At 33.9% G+C, this 22,894-nt stretch overlaps 3 protein-coding genes across 3 annotated transcripts; all 3 read right to left on the bottom strand.

The window, feature by feature from the left end:
- Positions 1-1,411: 1,411 nt before the first annotated feature.
- LOC120206737 (60S ribosomal protein L13a-4-like) lies at positions 1,412-3,374 on the bottom strand. Its single transcript, XM_039206318.1, has 4 exons — positions 3,080-3,374; positions 2,312-2,428; positions 2,111-2,198; positions 1,412-1,697 (listed from the first exon to the last, which is right to left on the bottom strand). Exons 1-4 carry the CDS (start codon positions 3,349-3,351, stop codon positions 1,554-1,556), a joined length of 621 nt encoding a protein of 206 aa, XP_039062249.1. The 5' UTR covers positions 3,352-3,374; the 3' UTR covers positions 1,412-1,553.
- A 590-nt stretch (positions 3,375-3,964) lies between these two features.
- LOC120206735 (26S proteasome non-ATPase regulatory subunit 1 homolog A-like) lies at positions 3,965-9,941 on the bottom strand. The gene is made up of 13 exons (XM_039206316.1): positions 9,604-9,941; positions 8,837-8,906; positions 8,278-8,383; positions 7,966-8,077; positions 7,697-7,865; positions 7,056-7,519; positions 6,802-6,937; positions 6,465-6,710; positions 6,012-6,232; positions 5,666-5,924; positions 5,280-5,512; positions 4,653-5,172; positions 3,965-4,380 (listed from the first exon to the last, which is right to left on the bottom strand). Exons 1-13 carry the CDS (start codon positions 9,756-9,758, stop codon positions 4,057-4,059), a joined length of 3,015 nt encoding a protein of 1,004 aa, XP_039062247.1. The 5' UTR covers positions 9,759-9,941; the 3' UTR covers positions 3,965-4,056.
- Positions 9,942-11,358: 1,417 nt separating this feature from the next.
- Positions 11,359-21,906, bottom strand: LOC120206736 (cyclin-dependent kinase inhibitor 5-like). Its single transcript, XM_039206317.1, has 4 exons — positions 21,327-21,906; positions 19,479-19,682; positions 18,985-19,358; positions 11,359-11,554 (listed from the first exon to the last, which is right to left on the bottom strand). The coding sequence occupies exons 1-3, from the start codon at positions 21,851-21,853 to the stop codon at positions 19,289-19,291; spliced, it is 801 nt and encodes a 266-aa protein (XP_039062248.1). The 5' UTR covers positions 21,854-21,906; the 3' UTR covers positions 11,359-11,554; positions 18,985-19,288.
- Between the last annotated feature and the right edge of the window lie 988 nt (positions 21,907-22,894).

Raw genomic sequence — 22,894 nt, 5'->3', positions numbered from 1 at the left:
TTGAACGGGTACTAAAATGAAACAAAAACTGAAGTTTTATGTATGGTTTTGAAAAAATTGAAGTTTAAGTATTAAAACGGATCAAAACTGATAGTTTAAATAATAAATACGTAATTTATCCTATGTTTTTAGTTTGAAAACTTGCAATCTCTGTTTTTAATATATATGTTACTTTGTTTGGAAATATAGATATGTGTGTCTAAAATAATAATAAGATGTATGTGTCTAAAATGATATCGTGTCATGTGTTATGCTATTATATATATATATATATATATATATATATATATTAATATGATATTGATCATTAGGAAAAAATATTGATTATTAATCGATTTCTATCTTATTATGAATTGTTTTGTCCCAAAATAAATCGTTATGAATTAAAATATTCAAAAGAAAACTAAATTAATGATTTAATCAAATATTAAATATATTATTAAATTAATAAGTTAAGTGAACTCTCGATTATTGTAATAAAGATCAAATCCCTAGCATTTTAAACTAAAATAATGAAAGTGTCCTCGAGCAAAAGAGAAAAGAATACCCAGTGGCATACGAAGGTGTATAGCATAACATCTACTTGGAAAGATTATGTCCAAAAGCATAATGGCAAAATTACTTTTATAAAAGATAACTTTTCTTAAATATTTTAATTTACGATATTTAAATTTTTGGTTATTAATCTTATTAGATAACGTGACATGTTATGTAAGTTAAAGTAATAACATAACATATATCACATCATCTGAAATAACATTATAATATATGCCTCATCACTCAAAGTGATGATATGATATGTCACATCATTCAAAATGATTATATAATATATATCATATCACTATATTAAACAAATAAAAATATAACATTAATATATGTTAATTGTTAATCAATTTATAATTTATATTCGATAAGATCTATCTTGATTGAAATTTAAAATATTGAAACTAAAATATCCCAAAAATAAAAGATTGTTTACTAATATATAAATAATTATAAATTGAATGTAAAAAAAACTATATACAAATCCTTTACTCTTAGACTCAATCCTCGAATAATAAATTTTAATTATTTTATATAAACAATTAAAAAACTAATTTTAAATGCTTTTTTAAACTAAACAAGTGAACCAATAGCATTTTATAGTAAAAGGAACACCCACAACTGTTTGGTCAATTGGTAAAATGTATGTCATTTGGTAAAATTACAAAATTTAACCCGACTCGAACTTAAAAAACCAAATAATTTAACAATTTGGGTCAATAATCTCAAATTTCAGAAAAAATATATTTTTCGAGCCGGGTCAAGTTTTACTCGCCAGTCATGACCAAACTTTAATAAAGGGTATTTGCAAAACGGCGAAAGGAGAATAGTTCCTTTTCTCAAATGGTAAACCAGTAGACCAGTGATCAAGATCAAACCCTGAAAACATTAAACATCCAAAAAGGAACATACGAAGGTATATGGCATAACATCTACTTGAAACGATTGCGATAATAAAATTATGAGTGATCGAGCTTCTGAAGAGGACGATATATCGAAATGCCCTCGAATCAGTATTTGATCGGAGCAATGACTTCCAATTGGGCACCAAGCTTCTCCTCAGCAACCTTCTCAGCTTTAACCCTAAGTTTAGTAAGTTGCTTCCTTCTCTCATATGCTACTTGAGCTCTCTCCTTCCTCTTCCTCTCGAGTTCCTGGAAGAATCGAGCAGCCGAAAGTTAAAACACATTTCATACCGGAGCACAAAACAATACTCTTTGAGAGTACAAAACATGTAAAGTTATGCTTCTTCAATTCTTTGTCCTTGATGAAAGATTTTATTTTCATAATAAACTTTATGGAGTTTTACTAGGCACTAAAACTATATTGTTCCACACGAGACCGCAGTAAATATTACGAGTACGTTGATCCACAGATAAAATTGTTCAGCAAGTAAGGTTTTAACTTATAGTAATGCAAGTACTGATAAATTTTAAACAAAAAACAAGCAAGGCATTGAACTAAATAATGCATGTATCCACACACATAAACAATTCCAAAGGGTCAAGAAGAGAGCAATGAAACATGAGTTGTATTTGAAAACTCGAACAGGGTAACCAATCTTCACCTTGATAGTGTCATAGTGGTTCCACCCAACCTCGGATGAGAGCTTGCCCAACAAGCAGTACTTGTGTCCTTTCTGAAGCCTCAAAACCCTAATTTAAAAACCAGAAGAGCAACAAAAACATAGAACATAACTATGTCATTGAAGCAACAAAATCTAAATTCCACCAAAAAATAAAGTAGCAAACCGGTGTTTGAAACTCACTTGAGAGCATCTGGAATAACCATCCGCTTCGTCTTATCATAAGGAGCTGGAACCCCTTCATACACCTTCAATCGAGCAAGAGCCGCTGCTCCGCGCTTGGTCTTGTGGGGAATCATCCTAAAAGCCAAAACAGATGTCAATAACATAAGGGACGTTAAAGTACATCATAATTAAAAATCAAAGCAGAGTTCATAATTCATACATACAATGAAGTAAAATACTCTTCTTCTACAGCATAAGACTCATAGATCTTTATAGCTTATGGTACTCAATTGGGGTGAGCAAAACTCTATTCGACTCAAAAAAATCAATTTTTTAACGCGAACTGAACTCTTAATTTCATAAAATCAAACTCGACTCCAAAAAAATTTAAATTAAATTTGAGTAATAAAATAGGACTCGATATCAAAATTTCATATGTCTAGTCCATCAAATCATAATGATATATATATATATATGGTATATTGGTATTATCAATTTTTTTTTGACACGACTCGTATACTCAATCCTAACTCACTAAGCTCAGCAATAATAACAACATTTCTTTAATATATTTTCCCAAGAACCAAACAGCAATAAGGATTAAGGAAACACAAAATCCAATAACTAAATAATATAACTAACCAAAAACCCATCCAAAAGTTCAGAATAAACACTGAACAACAAACCCAAAATCCCATTTCATTGACAACATTGAAGAACAAAAAAAGAAATTAAAAAAAAACTATAAAAAAGAAGAGATAGAGGTAGGTGAAATGAGAAAATTACCCACGAATGGTACGCCAGAGGATCTTAGAAGGAGCACGGAAGTGGATGGGACCATGAGAAGGTTTGGTGTTCATACGCTTCCTCAAGAACCTCATGTACTTCATCTTCTGCCTGACGAGACCACCGGACATGCATATCTCTTCGCATCTAACGACGACAACCTTTTGACCGTTCAACAACTCTTTGGCTAAAATGGAAGCCAGCCTTCCCAGCATGTGGTGCCTTGCATCAACTACCACCCTCTTCGCGGAGATCCCTGACCCTGAAACCATCTCTTCTTCTCTGCTTTGATAGCTTAGGCCGCCTGCTGCTGCTGCTGCTGCCGCAAATGCTTTTGTAACAAAAATAAATCGATTCCTGACTAGGGTTTTTAGGGTTCGGCTTTTTTAATCTTGGTAGAATTGGGTTTTGGGGTTTAAAGCTTTTCATGGCCCAATTACTCCTGGACGGACCTAAATTTTAGAAAGGGATAAAGTAACAATTAGCCCCTAAAGTTGGAAACTTTTCTCAATTTAGTCCCTAATTTTCAAAATGTATCAAATTCCATAGTCACATGTATTTTCTTTTTACCATTGATCATTTAAAGTGTATTGAAATAACATTAGATTTGGGACTAATTTTTATCGAATCGGTTTTTTTTTTTTCATTTTTCACTTATAGCTAGTGTAAAACTCGTAATTTATTTTTACTATTAATCAAAAGTTAAGATGAAGATAATATTTTTAAAATTTCAATTATAAAAATGACAAGATAAAACTTAAAAGGGAACAGCATCCTGAAAAGGGAAATCAAGACGACATCAAAAAAAAAAACTAAATAAAAATGTCTGGGATTTAAGAATGTAAAACTGGTTGGTCGGAAACACCCAGGACGGTCCTAGTTTTCCACTCTAGATCAGAGAGATGTAATGTGAAAAAAAACACTGCTCGCGTATGAAGGTATTGTTGGCAACATTTTAGTTTCGGAATCCAGTAAAATCAGGATGTGTACTCGAATGCCTGAGGCGGCTGAGGTTCGTCATCAACCGCCATGGCTGATGAAGAACTCTGTTGTCCTGCAGCTGATCCACCGGCTGGGGATGATGCAGATGTGGGTGAATCAGTTAGGGAGAGCACCTCCGGTTCATTGGGGCACAGGTCTCCGAGAAGAACAAACCCGGATGGCGCCGACTTCACAGGAACGTATCGGCTGTCTTCCAGAAACTTGATGAACTTCTCCTGAGCAGGAACCACTCTTGCTGGGTTGGTCAACATCTCAAATGATGGCTCAGGCTCGGATTTCTTCTCCGGAGGGTTATCAACCTGTCCAATACAAAGATTCATCGACAGATGGTTGGTGTACAGAACATTTTCAGTTATTATCATCTGATCTATTATCAAAACAACGCAAATTTGCTTCATAATTAGACCGTCAAGTAATTGAAATGATGGTCAGTCCACTAATCACCAGTAACACCAAAGTTTTAGATACTAAATTCTATAATCTAAACCATAAAAGATGAATGATTTAAATAGTGTTCAAATGGACCATGTAGATATAGCCCAAAATTTTCAGATAACTTCATGAATCTTACCTGCATGGCTTCCCCATCCTTCTCACTAGATGATTTCCCTTTCCCGGTATTTGCGGCAGCAGATGAGGACTCGGGTCCAGTTGATTTCTCAGCATTTGCCTTTTGTTCTGCCTCTTTCTTTGCCCTAGCTTTAGCCTTTGCCGAAGTTGATAGGACAGCAGTTGGAAGTTTAACAGCAGATGTGGTGGTGGGTGCAGTAGTTGGTTTTGGATACTCAAAAAGCGAAGGTTTTGCATGCGATAAGAGCTCAAATTTTGGAACCTTCAGGTCGTAATTCAGTCCCATAAAAGCTGTGGTTGAAAACGACAAGCTTACAAAATAAATGAGGGGATACCAATACCAAAATTGGCTAAAAACTGCAAGACCAACAACCGCGGTGACTTTGTCATGCTTCGTCTTGGAAAGCAATCTTATGGTCACATTTCTCCCACCAGCGTCAAGGATCCCAGCGGCCAGGATTGCTCCCATCTTGCTCATTGTGTCTTCGTGTTTATCAAGTATTATCTTTTCTAATTGCCGCCTAGTTTTAAGGAGATCGAAAGAAGTTAGCTACATAACACATATATGTACAATAGTTACACGTCCATAGGAAAGGAAGAAAAAGAACAACATATAATAATAGCATACCTGAATGTTCCGACACGAGAATCACAGGCTTCATTGATCTGGACCATGACCATAGCCATTGCAATGAGGGCACCTTGACGAACAAAATCAACAACATCTGATGTTAAGGGTTCTAGCAATGATATGGCCTTGCTCAATCCTGTGCCAGCACATGAAATGCCCACTGCAAGTGCCGCACCATATCTAACATGCGGGTTGTATGACTCAGATAGCAAGGAAACAATTCGAGGAGTCTACAGTAGTGAACAGGCAAAACAGAAAGGTCTTCATAAATTGATATAGCCCAATGATCCCAAAGGTACATTAAAGTCGGAAAAGATGGGGTAAAAGGTGAAATAATTATCGATCACACCCCACCAACATAAATGAGGAGAAATAGCACCTACCTGCTCTGGCTCCGAGTATAGGACGAACCCCAGAGCTAAGACAGCAGTTCTCCTAACATCATCACTCACATCTGATACAGCAAAGTGCAGCAGCTGACGAATGGCCTTGTTGTTAGCAGTTCCCCTATAGGCCAATGCTAGAGCATACATGCCACCATAACGTAGTATAGGATCTTGATCCCTAGTCATCTGCTCGATTAATGTATCTGCTTCTTCTTCCCTTCCATAAACTGTAAGTGCTATCCCCAATGCTAAACCTCTGAAACCATATGGGAAGAACACAACTAAAGCCACTTCCGCAATAAAACCCAGCTCAATACCAAGATCACAAAAATTAAAACTTTACCTGATAATTTTCTCATGCTGTGTCTCATGTGCATAAGCAAGCATCTCGCTTGCTTTCTCAGTAGCAGTTCCAACCATAAGCAAACCCATACCAATGCCGGCAGCTTCACCAGCAACAGCACTGTCAGTATAAAGCACACTTTTGATATCGTCATAAATATCTTCATCAGCAGTTCCCAGAGCTGCCAAACCAAGACCTAGGCATGCACCATGTTGGATAACCTGCATAAGAATTATACTATATTTTATTTCTCGTTTACTTAACGGGTAAGGTCATTTTGTCCGACAAATGGAAAGTCCAACTATGCACAAATGGGATAGAGCTAAGAACAAATAGATGAGCATACATTCTTGTGAGTAAATGTAAATCGACATTCGACACTTGATTTCTCTTTACTTAAATGTCAATTGGTAATAAAGGGAGAAGCTGTCATGGACCAGGGGAATCATATACCTCAACATTAGTCCCGCTTAGGCTATCACGAAGGAATTGCTTAATGCCTTCACCGTGGTTGGCATGAATGAGACCTAAAGCATATAGAGCCCCACCTTCAGAATATGGACTCCCACCACCAGCTCCACCTTGGGGCAGGTATGGAGCCATCAGAGACCTCCCCTGCTGCAGATGTCCTCTGTGAATAACACCAAGCCCAGCTGTTGCACTGAATTTGGCCCAATTAGTAGCTCTACTCAGCCAATCCTGATGATCAGATTTTTAAAGTTAAGTATGCCCAATATGTACATTAGTCTAAAAGAGTGAAAGTAAAGATACAGCAAGACAAAAGCTTTACTAGATTGTCCCTCAGGAACGTATCTACAGTTGTTCCAGCATGCATTATTGCATTAGCATATATTGTGGCACTGTGACAAACACTATTCCTCATTTCAAGAGACTGTTTTATTGTCTTCAAAATCAATAGATCAGATCTAAAACAAGAAAAATGAGAACCAGTTAATAGCTTGTAATGTAAATATATATATATATATATATATAAAAGGAAACATGACAATTTAGTTCCACTGGAAGATTGGATCAATGCCTCACTTGTTGCAACTGAACAAGAATTGTAGTGTCAATTGTATGGATGCCTCTCCAGACAAAATTCCTTTGATTTTTGTCAGTCTCTCGGCATACATAACTTCTTTAGGATCTGCCTCATGAATAGCAGAAGATCCATTTGTCATCTGAACATCCTCTGGAGCAGTAGAATTTTCATTTTGAGCATGAGCAGGACTGCTGGAGCCTGGCTGCACTGATTCTGAAGGCAGAGATTTGGGAGCTGAAAGGCAATCTCGTACATTTAAGAGAAAAGCCTGGTGCTCATTCTCCACAAGGTCAAATGCAATTTGGAAAGCATAAAGAGCATCCTCCTTATTTTCAGAGCGGAGAAGTTTCTCCAATATATTTGCAACACCTTCAGGTTCATACAAGAACATGAGACACTGACAAATGCTCAAGTAATCAGGAGAAGGAAGCTTTCCGTAAACTTTAACAAGAAGCCGAAGCACCTGCATGAACAAAAGATCAAGAGCATCAAGGATCTTGCAGGATTTGCGAGGTTGCACCAAATTCCGAGAAAAGAGCAACGGATAAAGCAATATTAATTGTTCTAATAAAGAAACTACTGGTTATGCAATTTATATGAACTATAGATGTTTTATGAACTACTAATAGAAACTCCGTACATCTTGTCGATATTCTCGACGATATACAAACGAATGAGAAGCATTGATACAATATGCTAAAGTCCCATGAACATTATCACTCCTTGTTATTGCTTCCTCAAGTTTATCCAGTCTCCGGCACTCAATTGCAATTCCCATGGCTTGTTGGTATTTTTCATCCATGATACACCTAAATGCAAAATATATATATATATATATATACACACACATACAGTAAGATAGCAAGGCAAACCCCAAAATATGTCATCAGATAAGAAAATTCAACATACTTATCCAGCATTCTCTCTACAATGGCTTCCAACATAGAGTCAACCTTCGCTGCTTCATCACTTGATTCTGCTGCCTTTGACCGAAGGCTGACATACTCATCTATTGCCTTGGCTAAAATTAAGAACATAACATATCAGCTGTTTGGAATATCCAATAAAAATAACTGAAATAAATATGATGAACAGTAAAGAAAAGTTTAGGCAAGATAAATCAATTTCAGCAAAATATAACCATAACCAACGTACTAACAAACTTTGATTAATCAATTTCTTAATGATCACAAAATATAGAAAATGAATCTAAGTTCTTACAAAGGAGAGTATGAACATAATCAGAATCCTCAGAAACATCAAATAGGGGACCAGCTCCAAGAGCATAAGACAGTGAATCATTGAGTTCACCCAAGTAATAGAAGACCTGAAATGAAATAGTAACATACATTAAGTAAGTGAAAGTCAAAATGCCAAAGTTAAAGATAAAAGCAATAAGAGATAAGGAATCTACTTCTATTACATCTCTCATTTATAAATTGTAAAAGCAGTCCTAACAATGTTCCACAAATCAAACAGCAGCACTGTTTTGACATGATGGAATTTAATAACAATTATAAATATTACATACATATTTTTTACCTACCTACCTACATATATAGATATATATGATCTCTAATAGATTATGTTAAACCAGACTCTTTTTTGTTAGTCTTCCAGAAGTTGACTACTTTGTTGGGTTACTAACATTTGCAGATTTTTCACCTTTACTAAAGGAAGGAATTGGTTCAATTTCCAGAAATTATGGTAGTTACAAGCATTTGGTTATGAACATGGATATGCACATTAATGCAGACTGCGAAGGACAAGAGAGGAGGACCTTCGAGACAAGTAATGCAGCAAGTTGTCTCTGTTGTTGACCAAATTCCTCATCTTCATACAAGCTTTCTCTGAAAAACACAAGCATAAGATCAGTATCCGCATCCAAAACTCATTTAAGTAAATTGTTTTGAATTGGAATCACTCCCATATACAGGCCACGTAACCTAAACAAACTATCTATGAATGTAATAGATCTTAACAGAATAAATTTAAATAAGCCGAAAGCAGATAAGTGAAGCCAAACCTAATATCCCCATCCCTATCTCACCCCAATGCAAATTAGGTATATGCAGTTTCCCAAATATAGTGAACATAGAACTTAATCTAATGGAAATTAAAAAAAAAAATTATTGTCCCCATTGTTTTGATTCACTCAGAAGCTCAATTTCCTAATTGAACAAACTATAAACTACATTACGAAATGATTGCTTTTAGTTCTTCCCAATCTGAAACTCACTTATGCAAAACATATAGCTTAACTAAAATATTCATTATCACATGCCCAGTATTTCCACAATCTAACCGTTGAATCCAAATTCTCACCCTCCGCCAGCTAAATAAAAATTCGAAAACCGAAGGTTGAAACAGGCCAAATCTCCATTAACAAGTAAAACAACCGAAGCTTTGCACACTTAGAGAATTTCAAACCAGAATTTTTTCCATTTCGTTTCATTCAATTTTAGCACCTAACAATCGGATCAAAACAGCCAAAACCTAAACCCTAGCTAAACAAAAGAAAGTAGCACAGAGAAAAAAAAAGCTTACATGATAGGAACGCTGGTGGAGATCTCAGGCCAAAATTGGTCAACGAAGCTAATTAAATTAGAAAGAGCATGATATTTTAACTGAGGATGGCTCTCGTTAAGCATCGCCAGTAACCCTCCAGCCGAACTGACCATGGTCGCCGCAGCAGCTGGCATTTTAATTCTTCCCCAAAATCAAAAACCCTAACTTCCTTCAATTTTTCGGAATTAACTCGTAAATAAACGAAGAAAAATGAAGGGTTAAATTAGAGAGATTAGTTCAAGTATTTCGACGGCAAGAGAGAAACGGTGACGTTTCGAAGACGAACGCCGACGAGGATGCGAAAGAAGGCGATACGATGAGAAAATTTGCTTAGATTTAGGTTGAAAAAAAAAGGGGGAATTTCTTTGAATCTGAATCTGATCGAAGAGGGAAATATGAATTCACTTGTCTTGAAGGAAAAGAAATCAATTTTTGTAACTTTTAAATTTTAGCCTCGAAACTTTTACTTTTTACACGATTGAATCCTTTGTGAATTTTCACTGTTCAAACTTATCCTCCTCCTCAGTCCTCATTTTAGTTTTGTCACTCTGAATCTTGTATAGCATTTTGGGTAAATTATGCGTTTAGTACCTAAGTTATCAGTTTTGGTCTGTTTTAGTATTTAAACTTTTATTTTTTTTCAAAATCATACCTAAAATTTATTTTTTGTTTCATTTAGTATCTCTATTCAAAATTTAATGTTAATTTTTGGGGGAAAAAATGAAATTTTAAGTACTAAAACGGATCAAAATTGATAGTTTAGATACTAAACACATTAAGCTTTTAAAAGTGGAGTACTAAAATAAAACAAAAACTAAATATTAGGTATGATTTTGAAAAAAGTTAAAAGTTTACGTACTAAATGTGTAGTTTACCCTATATTTTTTTAATTTTATTTTGATTTCATTTCTATTTAATTTATTTTTCTTATACAATATTACTTTTTAGGTTAAATTATGCGCTTTGTATCTAAACTATCAGTTTTAATCCATTTTAATACCAAAACTTTTAATATTTTTTAAAATCATACCTAAAACTAAAGTTTTTGTTTCATTTTAGCATCTATTTAAAATTTAACGTTAAGTTCTAAAAAAGTAAAAGTTTAGGTACTAAAATAAACAAAAATTGATAGTTTAATAGCGAGGTACTAAAATGAAACAAAAAAAACCTTAGGTATGATTTTGAAAAAATTAAAAGTTTGAGTACCAAAACAAACCAAAACTGATAGTTTAGGTATTAAATGCATAATTTTCCCTAATTTATATTCCCTTGATTTTTAGGATATATTGACTCATGATAGAAAATCAGATTGGGAGGAGCATTTCGATAATTTTTATAACATCCAAGTTTAATTTATTTTTCTTGCACAATATGTTATATTATATTAATTTCTCCTCTTAAAGTCTTCTTTTTGAGATTAAAATAACCCATACATTTGATTAATGCTTTCAATCTCCGAATCAACTTTTTTCTATTCTGCCTTTTTGATGATGTGGTCCTTTGAAATGACCAATTTTTACACAATAAGAAGTGCAGGGATGTAATTGAAGAAAAAATTACCAATTTAAGGGGAAAAAAGATACTTCAATCCCTGCAATAAAACATACCCCTTTGTACTCCATTTCTTCAATCTTCTTTAACCCTGTACAAATTGACAATTCTCTCAAAGAAGTTCCTTTCAGTACACATTACCAACATGAAAAGTTTACCCCATCAATCAATAGCTTAATGCCACCATCTTATACGCGACGGAAGCGGCCGGTCATGACTCGATGAAACAATACCATTTCCGAACATAGTGACGGGCTGCATCATCGTTACCTTTGAGTTCATGTTTAGTCCGACGACTGTCTTGGAAAGATTCCATCATTACAACTATGAACAAACGACGGGTAAAATACAAAGAAATTATGTACCAGATCAACTGATCCTAAAGTTACTAAACTCTAGCCTACACCTTCATTCCCTTCCCTTCTCAGAAAATCTGTTAGACAAAGGACTTCGGTTCGTATCTCTTTTTTCCAGTGTGTGTGTGTGTAGGTTGTTACAATTGTTATGTTACAGATCGTTGGTCGACACATTTTTTTTTTGATAGAAAGTCGACACATTTTTTAACAGTCCTTTCTTTACGAGTAAAAATAAGGGTGATGGAAAAGGAAACTAACACCGTCACCGTCACAGATGAGATATAGGCGGGAAATACGAGTCCCGACGGGAAACTAATGGTGTGTCTAGGGATCCACTTTCTCCCATCGATAACGTCCGGCAAGAGGCTTATCTTTCACAGGATCAAAGTTGTACCTGCAAATAAGCCCACGTCTTTTATCATATCACATCCACAATGTAGTGTCATACTAAAAGAGAGTTGTGCAGAAGTTTCAAACCAAGCATAAAACTGGGAAACAGGGTGAAATAAATAGCGTACTTCTCAATGAATTGTCTTCGCTGGTCTACCTTGGCGGGAGTAAAGAACTCGTCCATTTCATGTGATGTCGGGACGTGTCCCCGCGTTGAGTTTCGTAATCTCTGGTTAGTACCTGCCGAGTTGGTAGGCCTAGTGGTGGAACCCGGGGTGCGTATACTCTCCGGGTCCCTTCTCAAGCTGCAAGGAGTTGATTCCCTAGTGCCCCTGCACCAAAAACAAGAAGAGGCTTTGTATAAACGAAAGATTTTTCCATGTTTTCATTTTGATTCAAATCCTCTTTCTCCTGGCACCAAAGAGGCTTTGTATTTCCATCGACAAAAATACAAGCTCATGCAAGATACACATTAAAACCATGGTCAAACAACACGGATAAATCGAGCAAAGAATTTCTGCGACGGTCAGAATATTCTATGCTCAAAGCACGGAAATACAAAGTAAATTAGAAGGTTGGTAATGCCAAAATGTTTTCTCCAAAAGAAGCTTCATCACTAATATCATCATTTCCATTATCTTCTTGCACCAAGTTTTCCACGACCGAGTTTGACCCGCACCTCGCCCGAGCCCTAGAATCCGGATTAGGGTTAAGATTTTGTCCACGGCTATCCTTCTTACCCCACAGTTTCTGTTGCTGCTGGCGTTTCTTCGAATCATGGTGTTGCAAAACAAATGGCGGCTTCTCTAATCGTCGATTTCACAGCTGGAGATACGAGCCGGCTCCATTGGCCGGAGAAGCGGAGGATTTGTCGTGGCGTCGAAGGGCAAGTGTTTTGGATCTGGTCCAGATCCCGAGAGAAGACCCTATTACGGAAATTTCCGCTGCCGTTTTGGGCTTCTTAATGTATTTTCCCATTCGAAACAAACAAGGGTTGAAGCTTAAGCTCGAATATGGACGAGAGAAAGACGAAGACGAACGTATAAAACCAAAAATCGAAACTTGGAAAAGGACGGTGAGATTTTCAGGTGGCTAAGATTTTGCACTTTTCAATTTCATTTAAAGGAAGGCCATGGCCATGGAAGTGCAGTCGACAGTGGACGTGATAATGGGAGTTTGAGAAGAAGAAGAAGACATAGCCATGGTCATGAAATTGAACTTAGAGTAACAGAATTTGCATCATTGTATGTCCTTACAGCAGGCATAGCCGCCCTTCGAGTAAACGGAAAGAGACGAATCCCTGCACCTCCTCCCAGTATGATCGAAGCCACGTTCTTGGGGTGAGTTTTCGTCTATCGTATCGACATTGTTGGTCGGTCTAAAACCCGACATGGCCTTGATCAAACAAACACAATGTATGCACAAACAAGATAAACAAATTGATCATGGAAAAGGAATTAACAAACCTTGGCTTCTCTGCGATTATTCAATGTGAGACTCGCAGAAGAATCAGTTTTGATCTTCATTTCTTTCTTATTATCAAAATGATTGAAACATAAACTGTTATCAACGAGAATCCCTCTGATTCTCTCCCCCATAAATGCATTATATGATCTCCATTGTTAAAGCCGCTTTTTCTTACATTCTAGAAACAATGATTGGCTTTCATAGTTAACTTTCTGCTCAGACTGCAATCAAATTTTTTTACGAAAAAAAACGAGTTTAAAACATATTGAATTATCGAATGATCACTTTACAACTTTTAATGGTCGAGTGGCTCAACAAAGCAACACTCTATATTTGAAGGATCATTTTATAGCTTTTAATAGTCAGGGTATTCAACAAAGTAGTTTCCTATAGTCGGGGGACCATTTGTGTACTTTACCCTAAATTTTTCTATTGAGCACATAGAGTCAAACATAATTATTGAATAAAAAATATGGTAAATTATGTGTTTAGTACATAAACTATTAGTTTTGGTCCGTTTTAGTACATAAACTTTCAATATTTTTAAAATTATACCTAACATTTAATTTTTCTTTCATTTTAGTACATCCGTTGTAATAAACTTAACGAACGGGCTCACCGCCCATTGCGTCAACAGTTCGGCCGTCATATTTGTCAGTTTATCAAGTTCAAACTTTTCAAATCACACCTTTTTCACCCATGAACGTGATTTTGGCCTCCGTTTCACTCGAAAATGCCTCGATCTTCCCAAATCAACGATGGGCTCTTCGACTTCTTCATCATCTGATCTTCGTGGCCAACCGTCTGATTGGCCTGGAACTGGATTATGTTGGTTGACTCGTCATTCTCTCGTGGTCCACCGTTCGAATTGGTCGTCCATCCACCGGAGCTATACCCCTTCAACCTGTTCGTTAAGTTTTTAACGACGGATACTAAAATAAAATAATAAAAACTAAACGTTATGCATGGTTTTGAAAAAATAAAAGTTTAGATACTAAAACGGATCAAAACCGATAGTTTAGGATGATGTTTTGTTGAGTCTCTCGATTATTAAAAGTTACAAAATGGTCCCCCGACTATTTATCATGTTCAAAACTTATCATTTTCGATTAAAAAATTATAGTCGTCTGAGTTGGAAGTTAACATGTTGAGTGAGATATGATAGTTGTTTGAGATTCTAAGGTCAGATTTTATCATATCTAAGTTATCAAGTTAACTTTCAGCTTAGTTTGCCGTCATATTTTTTAACGAAAATAGACGAGTTTAGAACATATTGAATTATCGAATGATCTTTTATGACTTTTAATGGTCGAGTAACTCAACAAAGCACCACTCTATAGTTGAAGGACCATTTTATAACTTTTAATAGTTAGTGAATTCAAAAAAGCAGTTTCCTATAGTCGAGGGACCATTTGTGTACTTTACCCTAAATTCATATATTGATCCATAGAGTCGATCATAATTATTGAATAAAAAATATGGTAAATTTCGTGTTTAGTACATAAACTATTAGTTTTGATCCATTTAGTACCTAAACTTTCAATATTTTTAAAATAATACCTAACGTTTAGTTTTTGTTTCATTTTAGTACTCATCATAAAAAAAATTAATGGACGAGCTCGCTACCTGTCACGCTATAGTCCTCGGTTAACTCATCTGTCAGTCGATGAAGCTCAAACTTTTAAGCTCACACATTTTTGACCCATGAACGTGATTTCGTCCTTCGTTTCACCGAAAAATGCCTCAATCTTCCCAAATCGACGATGTACTCTTCGACTTATTCATCTTCTGATCTTTGTCGCTAATTGTCTAATGGGTCTGAAATTGTACTAAGTTGGTTGACTCGTCATTCTCTTGTGATCTACCGTTCGGATTGGTCGTCCATCCACCGGAGCTATGTCCCTTCAGCCCGTCCATTAAGTTTTTAATGGCAGGTACTAAAATAAAATAAAATAAAATATTATGTATGGTTTTAATTTTTTTTTGAAAGTTTAGGTAGTAAAACGTACTAAAAATGATAGTTTAAGTATTAAATGCGTAATTTACACTAAAAATGTCAATTAAATTATTACTTTTTGTTTTGATGAAATTATTTTTTTAGTTAAATCAATAACAATAATATTTACATGATAGTTTCAAATTTTATATAATAACATATTTAGTTGTTTATATTTTAAAGGTTTAATATAAAAAATTCAAATTATACTTTTTTCCTCAATTTTTTTTCCAGACAATATAGATGCATAATTTTTTTTGAATTATTTAATATGTGTTGTGTTTATATTTTGATTGTAGAAGATATTTTTTTTATTTTTAGAAAATAGTTTTCATTTCTAATTTCTTGAAAATTAAAAAACATGTTTGGTTAATATAAATAAAAAGTTGAATTCATAAATAAAAATAGTGAAAATATATTTTGTATCTAATTTTTAAAAACGGAGATAAACAAATAGGTATTAAATAATTAAATTAAAATATAATTATTAAAAATTTTCATTACATAAATTGAACATGTGAGTTATATAAATATAAAATGATAAAATTGATAATAAATTTCATAAATAAAAAATTATTTTAGTTTTATAATAAGAATATAACGTTAATGCATATTGAACATCAGTTAAATTAAAAAATACACAAAAAAATATTATTGCCAGCAAGACACACAAAAGTGTCATTAAGATAACCAAGAACCAGTTGTTCCAGTGGGATAGACACTAAATTCCTTAAGCAATGTCAGACGTTTGAACCTTGGTTATTACGAATGGAGCAAATTGGGTTGGGAGGGTCGCCATCGCCTCTGCAATACCCGATCTGGATTAGTCGATCAATAGATTAAAAAAGTGTCATTAAAATAAAGAAAATGTTTAGTGATATTTAAGGCCCTAAAACTTAAAAAAAAACTAACATAGTTCGTGATATTTTTTGGCACTAACGCGACCCTTAATATGAGAAAAAAATTAATTTAACCTTTTGATCAACATAATCAAACATTCATCGTCACGACGCTTACATAATAGTTCACAAAGCTTTTATAGTAATCTATCATATTGATTTGACAATTTACGATGTTGTTGCGATAGTACACAATAAAAAATGATGTGATAGATTGACTTAATTGATTTTTTTGACTAAATACAAGGGTCTAATTGATTTTTAAAAAGTTAGAGGGCTTATTTGATTTTAAAAAAACTAATAAATTATTAAAATTTTAAATATAAACATAAACAATCATTAAAATATTCAATATATTAAATATAAAAATACTAAAAAATTAAATTATTAAAAAAATTAATGTAAAGACCATATTGATTATAAAAAAAAATAGGGACCGCATTCATTTTTTTTTTTGTAAAACTTTGAGGGTTTTTAATATCATTAAGTTAAAAAATTATTATTAGAAGGATTTGAACTTATGCAAGTTAAATTAAAAATTTAGATATTGTGTTTCTTATTTTTCAGATTTCTAAAACAATTTTAATGAAAATGATGAAAACATATTTTTTATGTTTTTTTATATTTTCATTTATTTTTGTTTTTATTTTCCAAAAAAATCATTTTTTACAATCAAACACATTTTTTTCAATGTTTTCTATTTTCTAAGAAAATAAAAATGAAAATAACATATATTTTTTAGAACCAAATGTTCCCTTAATTTCTCTAAAATTAAAAAAAACCCATAAAATCTCTAATCCTAATTATATTCTCCCTTATCATCTACTTTGTCGGTCATTGTCACTCTTATCGACCGCCATCGATATAACCCTTATCATCTTCTTTGTTATCAGTCACTAAAGTGATGGTAGATTTGGGATTTGGATGTATTCAAAATTTAATTTTCCTCTCGCTATGAATATAAGTTCAGTCGATGATAATGACAACAATGTTGTGGTTTAGGTTAAGTCTATGTTAACATTACTTTTGAAAAATGACTTTTAAATGTATTGTAGAAAAGAACTTTTAAAAGTGATATTCGAAAGTACAATTTTAACTGTTTAAGATTATTGTTATAAAATAATTTTGAAAAGATAAAATGTATATTATAGACATTCTGTTGTAAATTAAAAATATAACATTTAAATTATATTTACACTTATTAATATTATGATATAAAAAAATATTTCAAGATAACTCATTAATAATATTTTTATGTATGAAATATTTTATTAAGAAAAAAATATATTATCAATAATTTTTAACATTCAAATCTTAAAATAATATTTTAATTATTTCGATTTAACCACAATCACTCATTTAAAATTTAAAATAAAATAATTTAAATCATATATTTATCCTTTTAACCATTCAAAATTGAATTTTAAAAGATTTTAAAGATTTTCAAAATTTTGAATTTTTTATAGATTGGATAAAAATGATATGTGTCATATAATGATTTGTTTGACGATTATGACAGACCAAATACTTAAAATAATAATATTGATAACATAAATCACTTGTATTATTTGATCGAAAAGAAAATCACTTAGCCAACGTATATTGGCACAAATAGCTGGAATTCAGGAATTTGATCTTACAAGGCCAAGTTCAAATCCCACCACTGTCACTCTTGGTGGACAACATGTAAATTCCTATGTAAATCCTAATTGGGTCTTAGTTATGCCCTAACTCTGGACTGGGAAGTCACCCTTGACCTAAATTTGATGTAAAAAAAAAATCACCTATATTTTTCATTTTGTAATTAAAAGCTACAGACTCATTCACACTTACAAATAAGTCTATTAAACTAGATGACTCAACAACATCCATGCAAACCTTTCCTCATCTCACATACCTTCCAAACATATAAGTATGGTATCATAATTTTGAATGTATATACGGAAGAGGTAACATCCATTGATACAAAATTTTTAAGTTTTATACGGTTTTTTAGATTTCAAAATATCCCAGACCATCCGAATCAAAACCAAACCCTTTGTCAATTACTATCCGAATCCAAAACGAAAGACGAATGTAAGATTTTATGTCAGGGGCAAACTTGAACTTATAAAATTTCAAGGGGATGAAAACAAATTTTCAATAGAGAATACATAGAAAAATCTAAAATATATGATGAATTTAAATTTTCAGGAGGGCGTCCAAAACCAATATTGGAGTGTAAAAACCATCTGAAACGGAAAATGCTAATGTTTACGAAGAGCATAGCAAACGATACAAGTAATACGTACCCCTTGCAATCATGTAATCCTTGTCTCTCCAGTTTTTAGCTTCTTTAACCCTGTATAAATTGACAGCACTCGCAAAGAAACAAGTGCAGAGTATATATCAAATTATCCAAAGTTCGTATTTATACATATTACCAACAAGAAAAAGCTTACCAGCTACCCCAAGAGTACCCGAAATGTCACTGTCCATCTTATTCATGAGAAGTTTAATGGAAGCAGTCTGTTACGACAATGAAACAATATTGTTTCCGACCATAGTGACAGGCTCCGTCGTCATTATCATAAAGAACGCAAAAATTTAGCTGTGAAAATTGTAATCAAAAGACAAGATAGGAGGAAAGGGATCATGATTCATCCAAAGAGTCTAAATATAGACAAACAAGGGGAGGAAAAAAAATCTGTACTAGATCAACTGGCCTAATTGACTGACCCTAAAGTTCCTAAACTCTAGCCTACACCTTCATTCCCTTCCCTTCTCAGATGATCTGTTAGACAAAGGACTTTGATTCCCCCTTTTTTCGTTTTTGTAACTCGTTACTGTTATGTTACAGACCATTAGTCGACACATTCTTTTAATAGTTAAGGGTGATAGAAAATGGAAATAAAACTATCACCTTTACAGCCAAGACTAAATTCCTAGTAGCTAAAAGTACCTAAATTTACTATCAACTGAGCATTTAGCAGGAAATATAAGTGCTGATGGAACACTAATGGTGTCTACGGGTCCAATTTCTCCCATTGATAACGTCCTGGAAGTGGCTTGTCTTTCACCGGATCAAAGTTGTACCTGCAAATAATCCCACATATTTTATCAGATCATAAACCACAGATGTACTTTGCAATTTCAGCAAAAGTTTAGAGAGTTGTAAAAGTAAGAAACGTGATGAAAAAGGTATAGTATATATACTTCTCAATGAATTGTCTTTGCTGGTCTACTTCTGCACTAGCAAAGAACACATCAATTTCATTTGATGTCGGGATGTGTCGCCTCGTTGAATTCTGTATTCTTTGGGTGGTCTCTGCTGAGCAGGTCGGCCTAGTAGATGACCCTGGGGTTCTTATACTCTCTGGGTTCCTTATCAAGTTGCACGGAGTTGACTCCCTAGTGCTCCTGCAGAAAAACAATAGCTGTTGGTTAATGAAAAGTGAGAAAATCTAGACGTCAACACTCAATTCCAGGGTCAAATAGAAGGAAAACTTTTATCAACATTCAAGCAAAAAGACTCTGTGATCCAGGGGGAAATAAATGAAAGATTTTCCTCTGTTCATTAAAATCACAAAAGAGCTGCTCTACAATTTCCTTCAAGGATAAATTAGACTGACAAAGCCTTTTTTTTCCCCTGTAGGGGTTTGCTTAATCAAGCAAATAGTTAAAAGGAAAACAAGCAAGGAGAACTCGAAAAGTATTGAGCAAAGAAGAGTAACAAAAAACAGATTTTCTGATTATCAGAATGTCCAAAAGATCAGATTTAACATCAACTATCTCCTATGCTATGGAAATATAAAGTAGACTAGAACCATGTCTTCCAAAGAGATAAGCTCAATTAGCACATTAACCCCCACGAATAAAGAAAAGGAAAGCAACAAAAAAAACATTTTGTTTCTTTCCATTAGAATAACCAACAGCATAGAGGCCTAAAAATACCCAAACGAAAGAACCTAACAGATCCAATATGTATCACCACAGAATTTGACAAACCCAAGTTTTAAAAGCATAGTAAGTTTAAATAAAAAAAATATTAAAGAAAAAGGGTCAGAAATCAATTATATTAAAAAAAATTATGAGTGAAACGGAAAGGCTGGTCATCTATGTTCTTCGAACTCTCCATTTTCTTGAAATACTTGTGTCTGACATCCATGTCCGACACATGGATATGGCCATATAGATATGGGATAAGATCTTCCAAATACATGGAGAGTTTAAGACAAAAAATTGAACATAGTATATGTGCTGGCCATATAACCATATCCAATACTCGCACTCGAATTCCATTAACATAGCTGGAAATGACATAGATTGCAGCTACTTCCACCAAAAATCAAAATATCAAAATTCAGAAATAACCAAAACAGTACGAATAATTAATAGCCAACTTTTGTTTGTGAGGCAATAAAAGATATAAGCCAACTGATTTAAATTCTCTGAAGGGTAAAAGACTACAGAAACAGATCAGATATAAAAATACAACAATTTCAAACAAATAAAGAAACAATTCATATCTGCAATTGATTCACCAAAAATATTACTATATCGTAAGGACAATTTCTAAACCTTGCTAGAAAAAGTACTGGAAGAAACTTAGGGGAGAAATAAAACAAAAATAGTGTCTATAAACAAAAAGAAATATGGAAATCATGCGTAAACGAAAGTGAAAAGAAATCCCATTAGTTAGCAGAATCCCAACATGAATTAAGGTTTCTTTTTTGCATTTGTTGAACTAGGTGTCTTAAGACATCAATAGCAAGAGAGAGGAAATGCATGGTTTAACAAAAATACATCAAATATAGTCCAAATATTTACAATTCCTCCTAAAACTACAAAACTCAAGAACTTAGTTATAGTAAAAAAAATTCTACTTTTCATGGGTTCTAAAAATCAAATAACAAGGAGAAAATTTCTAAGTTTTTTTTAGTGTCAAGAGTTTGTGTTTTCGTCATTCAAAAGAATAGGCAATTAAAATCATAAAAATACCCAAAATTCCAAATCCAATGTAAATAATAAATAAAAAAATAGGAGAAAAAGAACTGAACCAACCTCTCTCTAGCTTCAATGTCCAAAACATTTTCCCCAAAAGAAGCTTCAACACTTCCAAAATCATTGCTCTCGTTATTATCATTGTTAATATTGATATAGTTATTAACATTATCATTCCCACCATCTTCTTCTTGCGTAATATCATGGCTTCCAACTTCAGCTTCCTTATTCTTTTCCGAATCTGGGTCGCCACCCACACGAACCCTCGAATTCGAACTAGGGTTAGGATTCTCTCCACAGTTATCCTTCTTACTCCACTGTTGCTGTGTCTGCTGCTTGTGCCTCTTCGAGTCATGGTGGTGCACCACAACCGGCGGCTTCTCTAGCCGTCGACTCCGGAGCTGGAGATACGAGCCGTCTCCTTTCGCCTGAGCCGAAGCAACCGTAGCCGGAGGAGAAGCGGAGGAATTCTGGAGGCGTTGGAGCGCGAGGGTTTTGGCTCGGGTACGAACGCCCAGGGGAGACTGCGAGACTTCCATTACGGCAACTTCACCTTCCGTTTTGGCCTTCCTAATGTACTTCCCCATCTGGGGTTTTGGGAGGAAAGATGAGACAAGAGGGAAACGAAAAACAAAGAGAGAGAGAGAGGTGGGTTTAACAGTTGTTTGTTATAAAGATAGAAAAGGGAAGCTAAAATTAACATATTTTAAAACATGTCTTTTTACAATTTATATTTTTTATATTTAATTACGTTTTTACTCATTAATTTGGACCTAAGTGGGGTGAATTCGTTCTTGGGCATTGTGTACACCGCCCATCACAATATGGGAGTTGGTCATGCCCGAAGTTATTATCTTAATCGTAAGGAGGCGATGCTGAAGGTAGAGTTAGTGATTGGAGTAAAGTCATAATAAGATAGTCGTATCGGAAGGTACGATTCGTTCGTTTATGTTTATTTGTTTATGTTCGTTTACTTTCGTTCGTTTATGTTTGTTCATTTATGTTTAGCCCAATCTCTCTAGACCCATTTAAAATATTAAGGTCCAATAAATTTTAATTTGATACCTGTTAATATTTTAAAATTCAATTACTATGAAGTTGCACCTTATATTAATGAATTTTATGTGATTATTGTTGTTGTGGTTTATGTTCATTTATGTTCGTTTGTTTTGTTCGTTTATGTTCATTTTTTGTGTTCGTTTATGATCGTTTACGTTCGTTCGTTTGTGTTCGTTTATTGTGTTCATTTATGTTCGTTTACATCCGTTCGTTTATATTCGTTCATTTGTGTTCGTTCATCATTTAAATGAATAAACATGAACGAACAATAACAAGCTACATTCCTTAATGAACGAACACGAACAAGAACTTTTTTGTTCGTTTATGTTCGTGTTCGTTCATTTGTTCAGCTAAAGTTAAACGAATGAACATGAACATACCCCCGTTAGTGTACGTTCGGTTCGTTTACAGGCCTACCCCAGGTCTCTCGACTATTAATAATTCCAAGTTAATTGCATCACATGTCCATAAAGTATGACCATTATTTTAAATTAGTCCTTAAACTTTTAAATATTTTAATTTCATCCTTAAACTATGATAATGATTCTAAATTGGTCCTCAAACTTTTG

This window comes from Hibiscus syriacus, unplaced genomic scaffold (genome assembly GCF_006381635.1).
Source record: "Hibiscus syriacus cultivar Baekdansim isolate YM2019G1 unplaced genomic scaffold, ASM638163v2 tig00013960_pilon, whole genome shotgun sequence".
Classification (NCBI taxonomy): Eukaryota; Viridiplantae; Streptophyta; class Magnoliopsida; order Malvales; family Malvaceae; genus Hibiscus; species Hibiscus syriacus.
This window is presented reverse-complemented; position numbering and strand designations above follow the sequence as displayed.